This window comes from Vulpes vulpes, chromosome 6 (genome assembly GCF_048418805.1).
Source record: "Vulpes vulpes isolate BD-2025 chromosome 6, VulVul3, whole genome shotgun sequence".
Taxonomy (NCBI): domain Eukaryota; kingdom Metazoa; phylum Chordata; class Mammalia; order Carnivora; family Canidae; genus Vulpes; species Vulpes vulpes.
The window spans coordinates 7982319-8001357 of NC_132785.1; the positions used below are offsets into that span (position 1 = coordinate 7982319).

Sequence of the window (19039 nt, forward strand, 5' to 3'; positions counted from 1 at the left end):
GAGAGGCAGATAATCTAACATCCATATTTTTCAATTGAATACCTAAGAAAGAATAATAAATAGTATGGATTGACAATCAATTGCTAACTAAAATATTCCCATTGTAGTTTTAAAAACTAGGTTATAAAGACTATATATTTGTCAGGCCAAGACCCCTGAGGATTTCCTGCACTTTGCTACTAGCATGTGGGGCAGTAGAGTCAGAAGAAGAAAAACAGCATCACTGATCATCATCCTTAGTAGGTTAAGGAGTGGTTATACTGAAGCAGGAGGGGTGTTCTAGAATTTCTAAGATAGGCACTATTTCTTATTATTTAGCATGAACCTTTAGGTATAATCTCAGTCTAAGTGAAAACCTGAATACCTACATGACTTAGTAGGATTGTCCTTTTCTTTCAGGAAATGGCACCATGTTCTGTCCAGCTCTGTTTCTCTTTTAAGAAATTACCATTCTCTAATGTCTTAGTAAGAAAACTGGTTGTATCCTTATTTCCAGAGATAGGAAAATGTTAAAGAAATTCACAGTGTAGACTTATCATGTATTAATTAGTCTTTGATGGCTGACATTTCAGCTTAATATTCATGTTTCACCTTTGTGACTTTTTTTTCTGTAGGTGGAAGCCAATCAGAGGCTGAAGTCAGGCAGAAACAACAACTCCAACTGATGCAATCTAAATACCAGCAAAAGGTCAGAATCCATCTCTTTTAATTTTGGCAAAGAATTTGAGTACCAGCACTTTCAGTAGCCATGGAATAATACAGTAGCTTTACCAAAAGCATAAAACCTTTAAACTGATTGCAAAAGGAAACTCTCAAAATCAAAGAAAGAAGTGAGAAGCAAAGAGACAAAAATCTAGAATTCTATCCATGCTGTGTATCGGTCAGCAGGACCCTTGATGAAGGGATTTATTATTATTTTTTTTTATAGCTCAACTCTCTATCATGTTTTAAATGTTTTGTTCCAAGAACATGAATCTGTTTACCCAATATCAGTCATGAAGGTAGTACAAAAAGATTTAAGGTGTCAGTGACTTTTTTTTTTTTTAAAACAATGAATTTATGAGTTTTATAGTAAGGAAATGTTATCTTCTCTTTCTCCTCCCCAACCCGGGTGGGAGGTGGGAAGACAGAGAGACCAAGGAAGAAACACAAGAGATTAATTTCATGGGTAGGAGATGCAGTCTGACCATTCTCTGTGATCTAAGTAGCTGGAAGCACCAACCTATAATCATGGTGAGGTATAGCACAAACAATACTGTAATTTGCCTTTCATCATAATTTTGTGTTCCAGAGGTTCAGACTGAAAAATAGTAACTGTTTTTTTTGTCCCCTGTAATTTCAATACAATTTAGCTAAAAAGAGAAGAATCTGTGAGAATCAAGAAGGAAGCAGAAGAAGCCCAAATCCAAAAGATGAAGGCGATTCAGAGAGAGAAGGTAAGACAGTGGAAAGGATGATGAGCTACCGTTTGCAGAAGGCTTACTGTATGCCAGGTTCTCTTCCCCACTCTGTCCAAATACAAATTCATTTAATTCTCAAAATAACCTTACGAGTATATATTATTCTTTTTTTTTAAGATTTTATTTATTTATTCATGAGAAACACACACACACACACACACACACACACAGAGGCAGAGACACAGGCAGAGGGAGAAGCAGGCTCCATGCAGGGAGCCCGATATGGGACTTGATCCTGGGACTCTAGGGTCACGCCCTGGGCCAAAGGCAGATGCTCAACCACTGAGCCACCCAGGCATCCCAGTATATATTATTCTTATTACCTAAATTGATAAGTTAGGAAACTGGCAGAGAGGATACATAACTTGCCCAAGGGCTCATGGCCAGTAAATAGAAGAAGTGGGATTCAAATCCGGGCAGACTGGCATCAGAGCTAGAGTTCTTAGTGACCATGCTGTTTTACCTCCCAGGCAAGTGATCCATGTAGGGGCTCTGTATCGGGCCGGAAGCCAAAGCAGTTAGTAATAAGAGCAGTCAGTGAGCTGTCATGTTTATATCCAAATATTGAATTTTTGGGGGTGAGAGATAAGTGAACATACACCTCTTGTCGATAAAAGAAAAAGCGTGCATTTGCATTTTAGTGTTACTGGTATTATCTATTCTAAACCTCAAAGTGAAGATGATGTTTTTGGTTTTGATACTCTTTCTGGGGCTTGGTGAAAAGAAATCTCTTAAAAATTTTGCTTTTCTGCTACAGAAGAAGGAAGAATGTAGAATTGTTCTACCCCCATCTCTTCTTTCTCCTCACATTCCCCATAAAGTCCTAAGCTGTGGTAGTTTTTAAGTATTAGAGGCGTGGGAACGTTGGCTCATGATACCACCAAGCATGGCACCTGCTGCAAGTATAAGTCATGGAAACACAGTTCCTATTCTTGCTGTCTGCCTACCTGTCTGCCTATCTCTTTCTCTCTCCTTCCTTCTCTTTCTTTTTTTCTTTTAAAGATGGAGTGTTGGTCAAAATTTAAACCTATTACCAAGCAATAGATATTTTTACAAGGTTAATGAAGCCAAAAGGTGATGGCTTATAAAACATATGAGAGTATATGAGTCCTTTGTACTGTCCACCTGGCTGGTGAGCAGACTGTTTTCCGTTTTTGTTTTTAACCTTTAAAATATTGTTTTGGTCTTTCTACTCCTCTACTCCCCATTCTTTTCATCCAGCTCCCTCCTCTCATTTTTTGTTTTCAAAGGAAAGTTCACATTTTGGTCTTGTGATTGTAGAGAGAGGTGTCCCCTTTACATAGTGTGTCTGCATTTCAGGTGGAACCAAGAAAATCATCCAGTCATCACTAGGAATTAAGAGGCTTGCAGATCCTGAAGAATTATTGTGTTGTAACTTTTTCTTCTAAAAGTCATGAATTAGTGGTCATTTAATGCCCATAATTGGCTGGCTTGTGGGTTATTTATAGCTCATTTATTCCCAGGGCAGATAGTGTACACTATTCAGAAATGTCAGTGACTGAAGTGGCTTTCACATTGAGGAAAAGCATCATTTTCCTCTTTCCAAGTTGTACCATAACACTAGATGGATCACAATCATTAACTATAGAAATCTTAATTGTGATAAGTATAATGATTATTGGTATCATTTTGTCCAAAAGTAAAAGATGGGGAGAGAAAGTTGATATGTTGATGCTTCCCACTCCAAATGTGTTCCTTGAACCAGCAACATTGGCATCACTTGTTAGAAATGCAGAATCTTGAGACCCCATCTAACACCTTTTGAACCAGAGCCTGCGTTTTAATAAGCTCCCCAGTTGATTCTTGTGCATATAAAAGGTGAGGAACATTCACAGAAACTACCTAACACGATCAGGAGCAAGTTACACTGGTCCTTCCACAGACTTGATTTCTCCGGTTAATTGCCCTGTGCTGCCACCAGGACCTAGCTCTTCCTATTCTACATAAATCTGTGGCTTTTCATACTAAATGTGAGCCTATTTAGTAGCTTCTGTCAGATAAAAGAAAAATGGACATTAGCCATCTAGAAATGGCATACTTCACATTGCCAGTGTGGAAATGGCCAAGGGAAGCAATAATGGGCCGTGCTTATGGAGCACTTATTCTTTAAAATGCACGGCCAACACAATATGGATATCACACTGCAAAACGACACCCTCCTCCTCAGGCAAATGGCTACTGTCCAGGAATTCTGAGTCAAGGAGAAACCAAGCAGCCTGTTGCCACCCAAGAGTCCCTAGCTTAGCCTCTGATCATAACCCCCCTTGCCCTTCAGTTTTCCCTTCCCCAGGAGAGGTCCCTATGGATCACTGGGTCTCTAGTTGGTTACCACCTGTGTGTGAGTGAGGGGAGAGTAAACTGTATTCCCTGCCAACACTTGTGAGTGTTCTTTGATTTTTAAGAAGCACAAGGGTGTGAAAGGCAGCCAGCATGTGGTCATGTCAATGGGTTCAGGAAGAGTTAGTCCTATAGGTGAAGGGGAAGTTTGAAAATGGCACTTACTTGGATACTCCAGTCTAACTTTTATTTCCTGTACTAGAACATGTTGATGTTCTGTATTCTTCCCCTGGTGTACTAGAGCCTCCTGAACTTCCTCTTGGTAACTTGAACCCGACCACGCAGGAGTATCTTCACCACAGAGACCAGTAAATGCTACAAATCAACCTTCCTCTCTTCCTCTTTGCTGGGGCTGGTTGCTCAGTTTATCAGCACACCGCTGCTTTAGCCCAGGGCGGAAGAGGGCCTCCCTCACTTCCTCCCACCACCCACATCAAAGCAAATGGTGGGTATTCGTTCTTTCTAATGGCTGAGCAATATTCCCTTGTATACATAGAGCACATCTTCTTTATCCATTCATCTTTCGATGGACACCGAGGCTCCTTCCACAGTTTGGCTGTTATGGACATTGTTGCTATAAACATTGCCCCTCCACGTTCAAATCCCTGGAACCTAGGAATGTGTTGTATTACATGGCAAAGGGGGGGGGGGGTATTACATTTGCAGGTGGAATTAAGGCTGCTAATCAATTGACCCTCAAATGGAGAACTCTACACTATCCAAGTGGCAGTGTAATCAAATTGGGAGAGGGAGGCAGGAGATTGAGAACTGAGGAGATGATAGCAGGAGAAAGATGTGGCCTGCCTCTGCTGCTTTAAGATGGAGGAGGGGGCCATCAGCCAAGGGATGTAGGCAGCCCCTAGAGGCTAGAAAAGGCAAGGAAAAAGATTCTCCCCTGCAGCCTTCAGAAGAAAAGCAGTCCTGCTGACACCTTGATTTTTAACCCAGTGAGGCCATCTTGGACCATCTTGGACTTCTGACCTCTAGAGCTCTAAGATTTTTTTGAGTAAACTTTCATTGTTTGGAGCTACAAAGTTTTGGCAATTTGTTACAGCAACAATGGGAAACTAATGCAACTCATGTGGTTTTATGACAATGGATTAAATTCTCTTTCTGGAAATCTATAAAACAGAGAAAACATCTCTAAAATATGAGAACATCAGAGTGAAAGAAAGTCGTTAAACAGAGGCAGCATACTAGGTACAGGTACTTTCTTTGCCACTGGGTCTTTCAGGTTAAGTAGACAGGTTCTCATAAATCCTCATAAGCAAGACTTTTGCCTGAATTTTGTGCCATGAGAATCAACCTCATGGATTTTTCCTCAAAATCACATTGGTGAATGAGGTAATAATTTGATTTTCCCCCCCACAGGCTTTCATAATAACCCACACACTTAAAACATGAAAATCTTCCAATTCCGTGTTAAAGATCCTTCCTACCTCCTGGAATCCTCGTATTATTCTGCCTTTGATCTTCTTGTGCTTGAAATAATATTATACATGTGGTATATAGTTCATAAATACTTTCATTTAATATTCAGAACCTCTTGGGGTCTCATAACCTAAAAATGGGCAGGAAACCAGCCAGAGATCTGGGTGGCATCTGATGACTTTCCTTGTGATTTCTAGTAAACTATGAAGTCATAAAGCTGATAGTTATTTGGAGCACTGGAGGTCACTGTGTTTAAAACAGACACCGAGAAGCATTGTTAGTTATTTTTAATGCTATAAAGTGAAGTAGGAACTAACCGGTAGAAAATAAGGTATGCGTGTTAGATGCGGAGATGCATACGTACACATGTTTTTTAAGGAATCATATTTACTTATTTCTAGGAAGCAAGAAGTAGCAAGGGCTAAGTTTAAGACATTACAGGGTAAAATGTTAAGGTACTTATTTCAATATTTTTATAAAGTAGCAAAAGTGTCCATTTCTGAAACATTTCAAGGAACACCAGTATTTCCCCAGAAATATGGTTCCCACATTACACATTTCTTTGTGGATGAACTGGTGTAAGCAGTTAGCCTCTGTTGTTGAAATCCAGTAGGATCCCTTAATTAATCCCATAGTGCTGGGATGTATGTCTTTGAAATATAGAGATAGTACTAGAAAAGTAAGCTATTAGCTTCTCTATGCCTTACTTTCTTTATCTGTAAAATGGGCATAATATTAATATAATGGAATGAAGGCTTAAAGGATACAATATGTGCAGAGCCCTTAATACAATGCCTAGTGTGCAGCAATCACTGACTGGGGTGCCCTAACCTAATTAATTATAGATGCAGAGAAGTGCTTTAAGACTATCTCATTTGACTTTGTTGTATCAAGCTGTTGCGTGGAAGGCAAATAATTATTTTACACATGAATTGCTTCAATTATTTCATTTTTACTAAACCCACATGAACGAGGTTGCTGGAGAAAGCAAACACATGTTTTTGTGGGTTTTCTTTTTTTTTGCTCCACCAAATCTGTGGGCTTCCCTCTCAGCTGGGTCTCTAACAATGCACTTCACTTTGCAGTCCTGGCACATCTCTAATTACCAAGATCTTCCTCCCCTCGCATCCTTCTTATCCTCCTCTTTTGTTTTCAGCTCATCATCTCCTCTCTTACCTTCTGGAAAATAAAGTCCATCAGGCCATAAGGACCCTTATTTTTCTGTTTCTGCACTGTTCCTCTGCTGTTTCTATCCCTACCCCATCTCTGGATGAATAAGAAAGTGCTTTTCTTCGTTGCTATGATGGATTCTTCTACCTGTGTTTATAGTCTTATGTTTCTTCCCATCTCTTTGGGAACCTTGCTGCTCCATCAGTTAAGCCCCCCTTTTTCTTGTCACTTTCCTGTCCCCCACCCCCTGTCTCTTGGGCTATCATCCGATTCAAATCTCTTATCTTAAAAACAATGTGTCTCTCTCTGTTCTGGTTTGCTTTCAACTTCCCTCTACCGAGCAAGCATCATGGCTCAACGGCATGAAGGCCTCTCTACCATATTTGATTCCCAAATGCCAGTCTGTGGCCCAACTTCTAGCAATCACCTGAACCGAAGAATCTCTTGTTTTAAAAAGTGTCCCTTGGGTGATGCTGAGTGCAGCTGGCTTAGGAACCTGCCTTTGAGTTCTCACCTCTACTTGTTCCTTTGGTGGGCAGAGTTTGACTTCTGTCTCTAGTGCTCCAGTGGTACTGATCTGGCTAAGAGCATCAAAGGCATTCTTAGTAGAAAAAAAAAAAAAAAACACCCAAAAACCTAACAGAGACTCTTTAATTCCTAACTCATTTAAACTCTTTGTTATATTGTAACTTTTAAGTACTCTGTCCTTCAAATTCCACCCCTCTGGATTTCTGGATCCTTCCCCCAACACACACATGTTTTTTTACTATTGATGTTCTATCCAGGTCCCATCTGTTGGTCTTCTCTCATCCCTGTACCTATGCCACCATAGTCTTAGGTGAAAGTCCTCATATTTCATTAAGCATTTAAGCGTTAGTTATTGCTTGTGCTGATGATTTCTGAAATCTGTATCTCTAGCCCACATTCCTGAATCCTAGATGGGTGTGTTCCTCTGTATGCTTGATACTTCTCTCCAGATGTGCCTCAAGTAGATCTCAAGTGCCCGTAGGTTCGAAACTAAACTTTTGTTCATTCTATTGCTCTTAATGGCCAGCCTCCTGTTATATCCCCCCTTGCCTTACTCATCCTCTGTTGAAATAGTCTTCCTCCTATTATTTCATTTTCCCCCTCTCCTATTATTTCTGTTCCCTGCATTTTTCTAGAGTTTGCCCATCCGTCTCTGATCCTGTTACCTTAATTTGGGGCTCATAATTTATGGCCTGGATTACTGTGAGAACCACTCCATTGGTTTTTATATCTGTGGTCCTTCGTGCAGCTTATTCTCCACTTTGATTTCAGAGTGAGCTGCTTACTGTCCTGCTTAAAATAACATGGTGGCTCAGCATTGCCTTTAATGAAGTCCAAACTCCTCTACTTGGCATATAAATTCCTTTATAACCACCCTTTCTCATTTGTTTCAACCTTATTTTCTCCTATGTTTCTACAAACGCCTTTCAATTTATCCATGAAGTTCTTGGGGCTCCTTAAACTGGCTTATACTCTCATGCCTTCATTTACTGAGGATATTGTAAGGTATAAGAATGTCCCTTTTCCTATCCGGGGTCCCAACCAGCCCATCATTGCCTTAGGGCAAATTAGAGGCAGATTCTTCATCCAGGAGGTCAGTTCTGTGGGTGCTCAGGTGGGGGACTGGTAGTACTTTTCTGAGACGTAGAAAAAGACAGGTGTGCTGAAGTATCCTGTGCTGGGATATAGGGCATGGAGAGCTGAATGCCAGCCTCTTTAGCCTCCCCAACCCCTTTGCAGGCCTTCCCTGGGTAGTGAGCAACCTGTATAATGGAGTGAAGTGGCTCTGCTCCCATCATCTCCTCCTGGAAAACTTGCTAAGATTGATCTCTGTCTAGAATTTCTACTTCTCATTAGACTGTGGTTTTTGAATTGGTCCATCAGCCCCTTAGTGAATCTGAAGAGAGCTATGGATGAACCCACTCTCCCTAAAAATGGGCATATTTATGACATAGAGTTCACTCATGAATCTGAGGTTAGAAACCACATTCTGAATGTTACTTAGCGTGGCTCCTGGGCCCAGGACCCTATCTGCCACTTGGAAAACACTAAATTAATGTTTGTGGAAATGTTGAAAGCATTTCCCAACTACCTACTTCTGTGCTTTTTTCTGTTCATATTATTTGCAAACCTCTATCCCCCAGCATGTTTTATATACTGCCATCACTGGGTTCTTGTTTGTGTTCCCAGCGAGCCTCTGAAATTTTCCAGAGGAGGCACTGCTCTGTTCATATCTGTATTCTCAGCATTTAACATAGTACTAAGTGTATAAGGCATTTGATAAACGTCTGAGCAAATGAGATTCAGTAATATTAAATGATTTGCATAAGGTTACTTAGTGATAGTGGATCTGGAGCAGGATACATCATTTTTTCTTTTAGACCCCATGTTCTTAGACATTTTATTTAATTAATCAATTATTAGTTAACTTGAGAGAATTTGAGAGAGCATGCATGTGAGTGGGGTGGGGAAGGGCAGAGGGAGAGAGGGAATCATAAGCAGACCCCACATCCAGCAAGGAGCCCCACACGGGGCTCAATCCCATGACCTTGAAATCATGACCTGAGCTAAAACTAAGAGTTGAATACTTAACTCACTGAGCCATCCAAGTGCCCCTAGACATTTTACATTTTGCATTTGCATATATATGTGTAAGTATGGTTGGAGGACTCCTTAACTCTCTGTTAAAAGGAAAGAAATAAATAGTATAACTAAATTTAAGTATTTGGATTAGTATAATAAACAGCTCCCAGGGCAGCCCAGGTGGCTCAGCGGTTTAGCACCGCCTTCAGCCCAGGGCATGATCCTGGAGACCCAGGATTGAGTCCCGTGTCAGGCGCCCTGCATGGAGCCTGCTTCTCCCTCTGCCTGTGTCTCTGCCTCTCTCTCTCTCTCTCTCTCTCTCTCTCTCTGTCTCTCATGAATAAATAAATAAAATCTTAAAAGAAATAAATAAACAGCTCCTACATTGATAAATATTGAAAATAATTTCTCAGATGCTCTGGTATTTTGCCAAATACTTCTCCATCAATTTCTGAGGGATAAACAGACCATTGTTGGACAGAATTTAGCTACCGAAAAACTGTTTCCATGAGTTAAATTCAATGATAATTAGTGAAGAGATTAAAACCAGCCCATGCTTGTGTGGTTTTCTCACTATTTTTCAAAGTAGCATTCCTAAAAGTGGTTTAATGAATCCCTACTTCTTGCTTGCTGTCTTTTACTGCCCCTCGCTTTTTTCCAGAGATGTAGGGGCTCATCACAATTGATCTTTTGGTCTCCTGAATCAGGATTTTTTTTTCTAGGTTGAGAGCTTGTTGATTTGGTTTCATAATTCTCTGTTTGTTGGCTTTCCAGAACTTGTTTCATTAGTAACCCAATTGCTTTGCATTATAATTGACTCCATTTGTAGGAAATTTCCTTTGTTTTTTTTCTGAAACTGAAGTCCTCCATTTTATTTTTCAAAATGGGAGTGGTAAGTGGTTCTGTGGGTATGAAGAGTTTCATGAAAAACATGAAGTTTTTCTTCCTCCTTGAAAGATGGAGCCAAACTTATGTCAGGATTTAGAAATGATGATTTCCATTATTTCCTTTTCACAGGTCTTCCTGCTAGGCAAATCCAATTCTTTTTATTAAAGCAAACCCAGCTGCTTGCTGTCTCCCTTGGATTCATTTAAAGCTTCAAGTCTCCCCTGTGTTGTGGAACTTGTTTCAACTCCCCATTAAACTTGTTTTCTAGGAACTTTACTTGTTTTTCATAGGCAAGTCAAAAAAAAAAAATGACAGTCATGTCATAGTGAACAAAAAGCTCGAGGGTTATTTAAGTTGGATTAAAATATGCCAGAGCCTTGGTGACAGTAATATCAAATATGAAGTCCTTTGTTTCTAGATTCTCCAAAAAACTAATTAAAAAAAGAACTCTTTCCATTCCATTTTTTATGACATTTGCTATTCAGTCTCTCAACAGCTTTCAGTATCTGATTCTAAGTCAGGAGGGAGTTGAGTTGGTTTATTGAAAATCTTTTTCTGAATGTTTTACTGGAATGTGAATATATATATATATACACACACACATATATATATACATTTTATGAACTACTTAACCATTTCTTATAATTTTCATTTAACGTACTTGGTGTGGAACTTTCATGTTTTCTGTAAACCATCTTGAAAACACTTCTTGAAATATAAATGTTGCCATCATGTGAACTAGAGAATAAAAATATGAATGCTGATTCTGTGATTATACCAATCAAGTTGGGAGAGGGGAGCCATGGAAGGAATTTGGGGCTCCTGGCTTTCAGTAAACCGTTCCCATGGGTTGAGACGGCACATCTTGGAAGCCCTGGTAGGTATCAGTCTTGGACTATTGGGGCCACTTGAATCTAAGGATTTTGGGTAACTTTAACACCATGATTCTGCTTAAAGCTTCCCTAATAGGTGGCATTTTGATATTTGCAATTTCAGAGCAATAAACTAGAGGAGAAAAAAAGATTTCAAGAAAACCTCAGAAGAGAAGCATTTAGAGAGCACCACCAATAGTAAGTTTGTATCTTCAGAACTTTGTACCTTTATAGGCATATTGTTCATTCTGCTTTTAAATTCTAAATGATGGTAACTGTTTAAGACCTTTGGTATTGGATTATTGGCTGTTATATTAATTATGTGATTAAACTCTGTCATTATGTAAGTGAGGTTCTGAGGTTCACAGAGTACTTTTTTTTTTTTTTTTTAAGATTTTATGTATTTATTCATGAGAGACACAGGCAGAAACATAGGCAGAAGAAGAAGCAGGGTCCTCGAGGCAGCTGGAGGTGGGACTCCATCCTGGGACTCAGGGACCACACCCTGAGCCGAAGGCAGATGCTCAACTGCTGAGCCACCCAGGCATCCCCAGAGTATTCTTTAATAGTCAATTGACTTGAAATACTACTACTAAATTTGAGAAATTCCCCATTCTAAATAACTGGAGCTGATTCTTTGGTGACCCAAGGTACTTCTAATAATGTTGACTTTTGGGGGATCCCTGGGTGGCTCAGCAGTTTAGTGCCTGCCTTCACACCCGGGGTGTGATCTTGGAGATGTGGGTCCCGCATCGGGCTCCCTGCATGGGGCCCGCTTCTCTCTTTGCCTGTGTCTCTGCCTCTCTCTCTCTGTGTCTCTCATGAATAAATAAATAAAATATTAAAAAAATAATAATGTTCACTTTCAAAACACTGATAAAAGGAAGATGATATTTGAAAAGTACCCAAGCAGAATCTAAACTAATTAGGGGTTTATCTAATAGACTGAGGACTAGTCACACTTGTATTTTTGTAGACAAAAATTGAGAAATAATTTAGCAATTATTGGCAAAATTCCCAATTGGCGGTCATACACCTAGGGACTTTTTCCAGTATGACTTGTGAATATCAGTAGCTAATATGTATAGGGTGACTACTATGTGCTATGTAATGTAGGTAATCTACTCTGTTATAGAGGTTTAAAGATAAGCTTGTGTCCTAACTCTAAGTAGCTAGAGTACCTGCAAGCAGCTTCAAAGAATAGAAAAACCCAAAAACCATATTTTTTATTATAATTTAGGAATATATATTATATATAACCTAGAAATTAGCCTAGGGTAATTACAAAAGAATTAAAACCAAGCAGATATGAATTCAAAATCCCAGCTCCATTCCCTAGCTGTGACCTTGGACAAAGTACTAAGCCTCATTTTTTTTTTTTTTTAAATAGGGATGACTGTATCTTTCCCATAGGCCATTTGTAAGGATTAAATAAAATATCTTACATAAATGGCATAAAAGTACCTGAATTATATGGAAACAGAAATGAAACTTCTTACAGAGGTCCTTGTTGTGTGGATCAGACAACTTCTATTTTGTAGTGATTGTTATATAGAGACTATTCTGGTCCACCCAGAATGGGCAATTGGCCTATACTTTCAGATGGATTGTTATTTGACTGCCTCCTGTTCTCTCCTCCCATTGTTGTATCTCATTTTCAGAATTTAAGATCATTCTAGTGTTGGAATGAGCATATGTGACACCCTATCTAGAGTATGTTGCTCCTCTAACTTATAGCATCCTCTGGTTTTCTCATTCCACTGCACTTACCTTGTCTCTATCCCAAGCAGTTCCTTTTTGCTTTAAGTCTCCAAGGGAGGAGGGGGAAGAAGTTTCTCAATGTTTTACTTTGCCTCTTAGTAAATGAGGTACTTGGCCTCTACTACCAAGGCCAGAAAATTGGGAGATGGAATGGGTTGGATAGAAGTGCCAGTGAGTGATGTTGTCTTTTTTAAGTTTAAATAGGCATTGCCCTCATTTAAGTCATTGAATCCCTAGCCTGTCTTTCCCTGCTGTTCTTCTAAAGACTGGCATGCAGGTGAGGGAGCTGGTGGGAATCTAAACACCAAGAGAAATTGTCTTAGAGGGAGATGGCAAGAGGGAGATAGTAGATCAAGGGTGTCAATATATTATTGCCTTTCCATTCATTGGTAAAGGATGTATGAGCATATTTCTAGGCCAACCAGAGGAGTTGAAGGAGATAATGGAATGCCTTGGGGCAGTTGTATGCTAGAGACAAAATAAAGACAAATGTATTTATCCTGTGTCATCCTAATTTCACTGGAAAAGGGAAGACCTGTTTACCAATGAGGGGTCTTAGGTACAGGACTAGGAATTTGCAAGCCCATTCTCTGGAGAGTTTTAAACATAGTAAGGTGAAGGATGAGAGATTCTCAGCATCTAAAGGACATGGAGGTGGGGGATCCCTGGGTGGCGCAGCGGTTTAGCGCCTGCCTTTGGCCCAGGGCGCGATCCTGGAGACCCGGGATCGAATCCCACGTCGGGCTCCCGGTGCATGGAGCCTGCTTCTCCCTCTGCCTATGTGTCTCTGCCTCTCTCTCTCTCTCTCTGTGACTGTCATAAATAAATAAAAATTTAAAAAAAAAATGACATGGAGGTTATGTCACCCAATCGCCTTTCTTTCGTAGTCTCCAGCTTCTTGAGTCATGCTTTACTAAATACTACAGATCAATCACCTTTTTCTCTCTAAAGAAAATAAAAAGAGTTTTACCCTCAACCACCTCCTATACCATCATTGGAGCTGAATTCAATTACACGCATATTTCACTCTTGCTCTTTCTTCTGCTTATCATGAAAGTCCCAGTTAACCAGGAAAAAGGAGTTGACTAAAAATGAGAAGTGTCTCAAATTGATTTTTAAAGCCTATTGAGAAACAGAAAAATATATGTGAGTTTTTTTTAAAGAGTATTTTGTTTTGCACTACTTTTGAAATTAAAAGGCTAATAGCTCATGAAATGAATGATCATTATATAGCTAGAGATATGAAAGGGACTTCTTGGCAAACATGGATCCTATGTATAACAAGCCTGTCATACCTCTTTATAATTGGTTTATGGTACAAAAATTGTCTAGGAGAGCTGTTAGAATTCTAGTAGCACAAAGATTTCACCAGACCAACCACGCTATTCCCCATTCACCAATGTCCTTTTCCTCCCACCAAAAAAGTTAGATTCCCCTGAAGCTGTTAAACCAAGGAACACAAAATAGAGACACAAGTAAGAAATTCTTTCAAATTAGTCAGTACCTCATGTCCTTGCTAGTTTCAGCATGCTAGGATATGTGGTTCAAATAGCAGACCAGAAATGGTGGTGGTGGTGGTGGTGGTGGTTGTGGTGGTGGTGGTAGTGATGGTGTGTGTGTGTGTGTGTGTGCGCGCGCACGTGCAGAAGTGCGTCCATGGACTTGAGCAGACTGTAGATCCAAGCTGCTGGAGAAAAAGCTCATGATAGTATCCCGGGGCACCACCATGAGAATCTTAATGTGCTCTTTCTTAACACCTTATTCCTGACTTCGTTCATTTGCTTCTGATTATTTTTAGTGTTGTCAATTATTTAGCTAACAGGCAGAAAACTAGGCTTTTATTGACATCCAAAGGGACTCTCCTGAGTGTAATAATGAAGGCAGTTTATTGAATGCCTGTGAGGTTGCTTTCTAATTGTACGCATTAATCTGCCCATGCAAGCTGGCTGGAAATACACAAGCAGATTGCGTGTGCAGATGGAGCACACAGGATGGCTTTTATGAAAAGACCTCTGGAATGTACTTCTGCAGTACTGTCTTTTCCTTAAAAATCGAATGACTGTGACTATTTCAATTGGCAGCTGAGAGCAGACCAGATTAATGGTGCATTAAGTCTGCTACTCTGGCTGGGGACAGATTCATTTCACAATTTAGAATTAGTTCTAGGATTCTTGAGCATGAAAGCAGAGGGTAGAAATAGGCATCTAACCTTGGTGTAGTTTTCACCATTATTTTTACTCTCTGTAGTTGCTTATTTATAAAAAGTCAAATGTGGCACTTTTCAGGGTGTCCTTTTCTATTAATCAGTATTTCTGGTTGGTTTGAGCATTTGAAGTAATAGTTAATAAGCCTTTGGCTGTGCTTTTTTAAAAAAAAAATCAAAGGGAGGATGTTGGGATTTCGGGGATTTAAAACTCTTGAGTAAAATCTCAGCATTTAAAATTTTGAATGGTAGCTTATTTTGAGGGTTGTAGTCATCTTTCTAATAATGCCTTTTGGACAGATGTAGAGATAGGTCTGAATTTTGAGCCTATTTAATCGGTGGTGGAGGCCCATGTAGGATGGGAGTAGCCGGATGCATTTCATGTGTGAGTGCTAGGAAAAACAAGGTTCACTTAAGGATTTGCTGGAGATGTAACAATTGGGTATCTTCTAAACATTTAAAGTGTTAATTCATATGTAATAACCATTTAGTGTAATAGATTATACAGTTATATAGTTTTAAAAAATATAAAGCACTTGACTCTTTGAGATAAGCAAAATAAATAATTAAAAAAGAAGCAAAACAATAAGCTGCTATATTACTGAGAACCTATGGAGTATCAGGAGCATTAGGTATATTATATGCATTTTGTCATTTAATTTTTAGTTGAGCCCTATTAGGGATATAGCCTCCTCATTTTTACAGATGGAGGGATAAGTAATTTAAATACCCAGAGTCATAGAGACAGTAAGTGATGCAGCTAAATCTTGGTCTTGAGATTTGGGGGAGCTAGAGAAAATAGGTAATTGAGAGGCATGTAGTTTAAAGGTCAGGAACTGCTGGTTGAGATGGGAGTGATAAGCATTGGAGTGACATAGAGGACCTGTGGAGAAGACTATGGGGTAGATTGGTTCCAAGAGGAAAAGTTGGGCAGGGTTGACTTCTGTTTCTTCTTAACACGATCTACATTTTGCCTAGAGTAGGTGAAAGAAAAACTGAGGAAGTATGTCTCCTTCTTCTGATTTTCATCATCTGTGATGCCATCCTCTTCCAGGTCTAACCCTGGGTTAGTACCACAGTTAAACTCACTGTAGGCTCTGTGGGCTTTCGTGACCTCTTTGGGCTCTATGATGCTCCTAGATAATTGTTTATAATGTTTCTAGGGGAGAAGGGGTTCAATTCTTAAAACCCCAGTTGAAAAAGCTCTTGGAACCAAGTTCATTCCAAAACGGGACCTTTCTGTCCCTAAACTGCCAAGCACCACCTTGAGCTCAGCCTGTCGGTTGTAATGTTGGGAAGTTTACTTCATTTCTACCATCAGAACCATGTATCTCTTTTATTTCCATTTGAATAATAGTATGATTAGTTCCTAGGAGGCACATCTTCATCTATTTTAGTTTCCTAGAGTGGAGGATCCAGGCAGGTCTGCTGAATATGCACACTTACGCCCCAAGTTTGCCTTCTAATATGCTCACAAAACTTCTAATGCCCTTCATGGGAGCTTCCAAAAGACACTTAAGGGCTAAATCGATCCCTCATCCATATGGTAGGCTTAAATCCAACTTCTCATTTTATAATCCAAGTAAGGTGAATCCAAAGTCATCCTATTCATAACTTTCTATCTTATGCTAATGAAGTGAACTTACAGATACAAAAATCCCCTGTCTATTTTGTTCGGAAGAAGACTGAATATTTTATGGGAAATCTGATGTGAGAGAGAATCCCTGCCTACTGAATGTTAAATCGTGCTGATGGTTAAGACTGTATCAGAATTTCTACCCACTATTGATTCTTCCTGCATATGTTCTGGTGCACGTTAACTCATTCTCATTCCCACTGCTACCACCTTCATATAGGTATTTATCACATGCCACCTGCATTATGGCTTCCGTCTCCTTGTCATCCCCTGGACTGCTGGAATGGCTTCATCACCATCTTTGCCAACTGTCTTTTTATTTCGTTGTCTTACATGTTTTGTCAGATTTCATTTTCTGCAGCACAACTGTAGTCATGTCTCTACTCTCTTCTAAAAGCCACAGTTATTTCCCATTTCTTATTAAATGAATTCCAAACCCCTTAGCCATACTGTAGGGGAACTGGTAAGAAGGTATCAGAACATGCTAGGATTTGAGTCTGTGTCAGGTGGTTGGAGGAGGCTTTGAGGAAGCAGGGTTTTGTTCTGGGTTGAATGTTATCAAGAGGCAGGGGTGATTGTGACTAGGTATCTTAATCTTACCTAAAAGGAAGAAATACCTGAGTGATTAATTGTAATGGTAATGTAATTAATAAAGAAGTGACAGTCACACAAATTAGCTAGGAATTTGGGGTATTTGGTCATTTTGGTTTATTTTATTTTTTAGGATTATTTATTTATTTTTTAGGATTATTTATTTATTTATTTATTAGAGACCCAGAGAGAGACAGAGACACAGGCAGAGGGAGGAGAAGCAGGCCCCATGCAGGGAGCCCGATGTGGGACTTGATCCCAGTATTCTGGGATCGCACCCTAAGCCGAAGGCAGATGCTCAACCACTCAGCCACCCAGGCGTCCCATTGGTCACTTTGGTTTAGACAAGTTTCTTATATCTTTCTTTGCTCAGACATGTTAATGAGTGGTCTTATTTTTGTTAGGATTCATCATAGTCACGGAGTGACCTCTTTTGATGTTGATACTATGTGAAATGCTTCCAAAAGGAGAACACCAAGGCCTTGCTGAGTGTCAGGGCAGCTCCTGGAAGTCAGGGACAGCTTCTAGCCTTCTCAATATGTAACTAATAATTAGTAAAAGATGAAAGTCGACTAGTGTCTTATTTATAAACTAGTTTCACTTAATTATCTTATCATTGGAACCTGGTACTATCAGTGTTCCCTTCTTGCAAGGGCAGATCTGGGGTCAGATAACTTGGGCTCAAACTATAATCTGTCTGTTCATGAGTTGAACATTATTTAACTCTTTGAGCCTCTGTTTTCTCATGGGGTGGGACTTCTAAAAGTTGCTAATGGAAAAGATTAATCAATATAATCCATGTAAGACATCTAGTATTGTGCTTGGAGGGAGAAACTAAACAAAGTCTGAAGTCACTGCAAATAAGGAAAGCACAGGAAGAAGTAAGAGAGGGACCAGATGATTCTGGACTTTGTTCCCAAGAATAGAGCCTAAGAATTTCTTTCCGACATGTGAGTTTTACTAAGGCTGCGGGGCCCAGAAAGTACTTCTCATAAATATACTGTCCCTAGGGGAATATGTGCCCCCTCCCCCATCCTGGAGACAAGCTACCTGCTGAGCCAACTTTATCACTTCTGTGTGAGCACCAAGAGACTTACTGAAAAAAATGACCACAAAATGAACTCTGGTCAAACAAGTAATGAATCCAAGAAGACAGAAGAGAGAAGATATCAGAATAATTGTGAACAAAGAAGATAGTGACATTTGTTGTCAAGTATATGATGGATTTTTATCTTTTTTTAAAATTAAGAATCAGCATGATCAAATTAATAACAAAGAGGATTTCAGTGCTAGAAAAGGCACACAGAAGAGAGGGAGATAGGAAGTAACATAAGTATTTTTTTCTTTGCATGAGGAAAGGCTTGGAGACGAAAGGAAATTTTCCTTGAGAAAGGAAAATTCTACATATTGATAGAGGACTGATGTGTATTTAGTTATATGTACAAATGGAATAGGATATAGGATATAACACAGGACATATAACGGATTATTGGATATATAACGGGATATATAGGCTCTATAACATAAAAACATTAGGAGACAGACAATACAATAGTGAAATACAATGAATGAAAATGTAATCATTACAACAGAAGGCCGAAAAGAGGGTGGAAGTTCTATAAATGAGTCAGCAATCACAGAAAAGGTATATAGGCCAAATCTCCTTATGAAAAGAAATGTTCTTTGATTGCATAAAAAGATGAAACTCTAGCTATATGCTACTATAAGAGATACCATAAAACAAAGGAGCTGAAAATAAAGTCATGGAAAATATAACCATAAATGCTAACAAAGGTAGGCAGATTAATTAATATCACTATTAATAGGAGACAAAATTGAAGTCAAGGTGAAAACCATTCAACAGAATGAAGGGTCTTTTATAGAGATAAAATATATAACCCAAAAGGTAATGTGAATTATAAATCTTTATCAATTTGAGACCTATAAAGCAAACTGCTAAAGTCTGTAATATAGATAGTGGGTTTGTCAAATTTTCCTTTTTATTTAGCTAATTTTCCATTGAAATGAACACATTAAGTGAACCAAGAAACAAATATAA

The 19039-nt window shown here is 39.3% G+C and overlaps 1 protein-coding gene across 7 annotated transcripts in view; it reads left to right on the forward strand.

Moving 5' to 3' along the window:
- Positions 1-19039, forward strand: part of EPSTI1 (epithelial stromal interaction 1) — a 92102-nt gene that overhangs the window by 24132 nt on the left and 48931 nt on the right. For all 7 annotated transcript variants that reach the window (XM_072760604.1, XM_072760605.1, XM_072760599.1 and 4 more), the window contains 3 exons: positions 615-688; positions 1353-1436; positions 10914-10987. In XM_072760604.1, the coding sequence (XP_072616705.1) occupies positions 665-688; positions 1353-1436; positions 10914-10987 (182 nt within the window). In that variant the 5' untranslated portion in view covers positions 615-664. The remainder of the gene's footprint in view (positions 1-614; positions 689-1352; positions 1437-10913; positions 10988-19039) is intronic.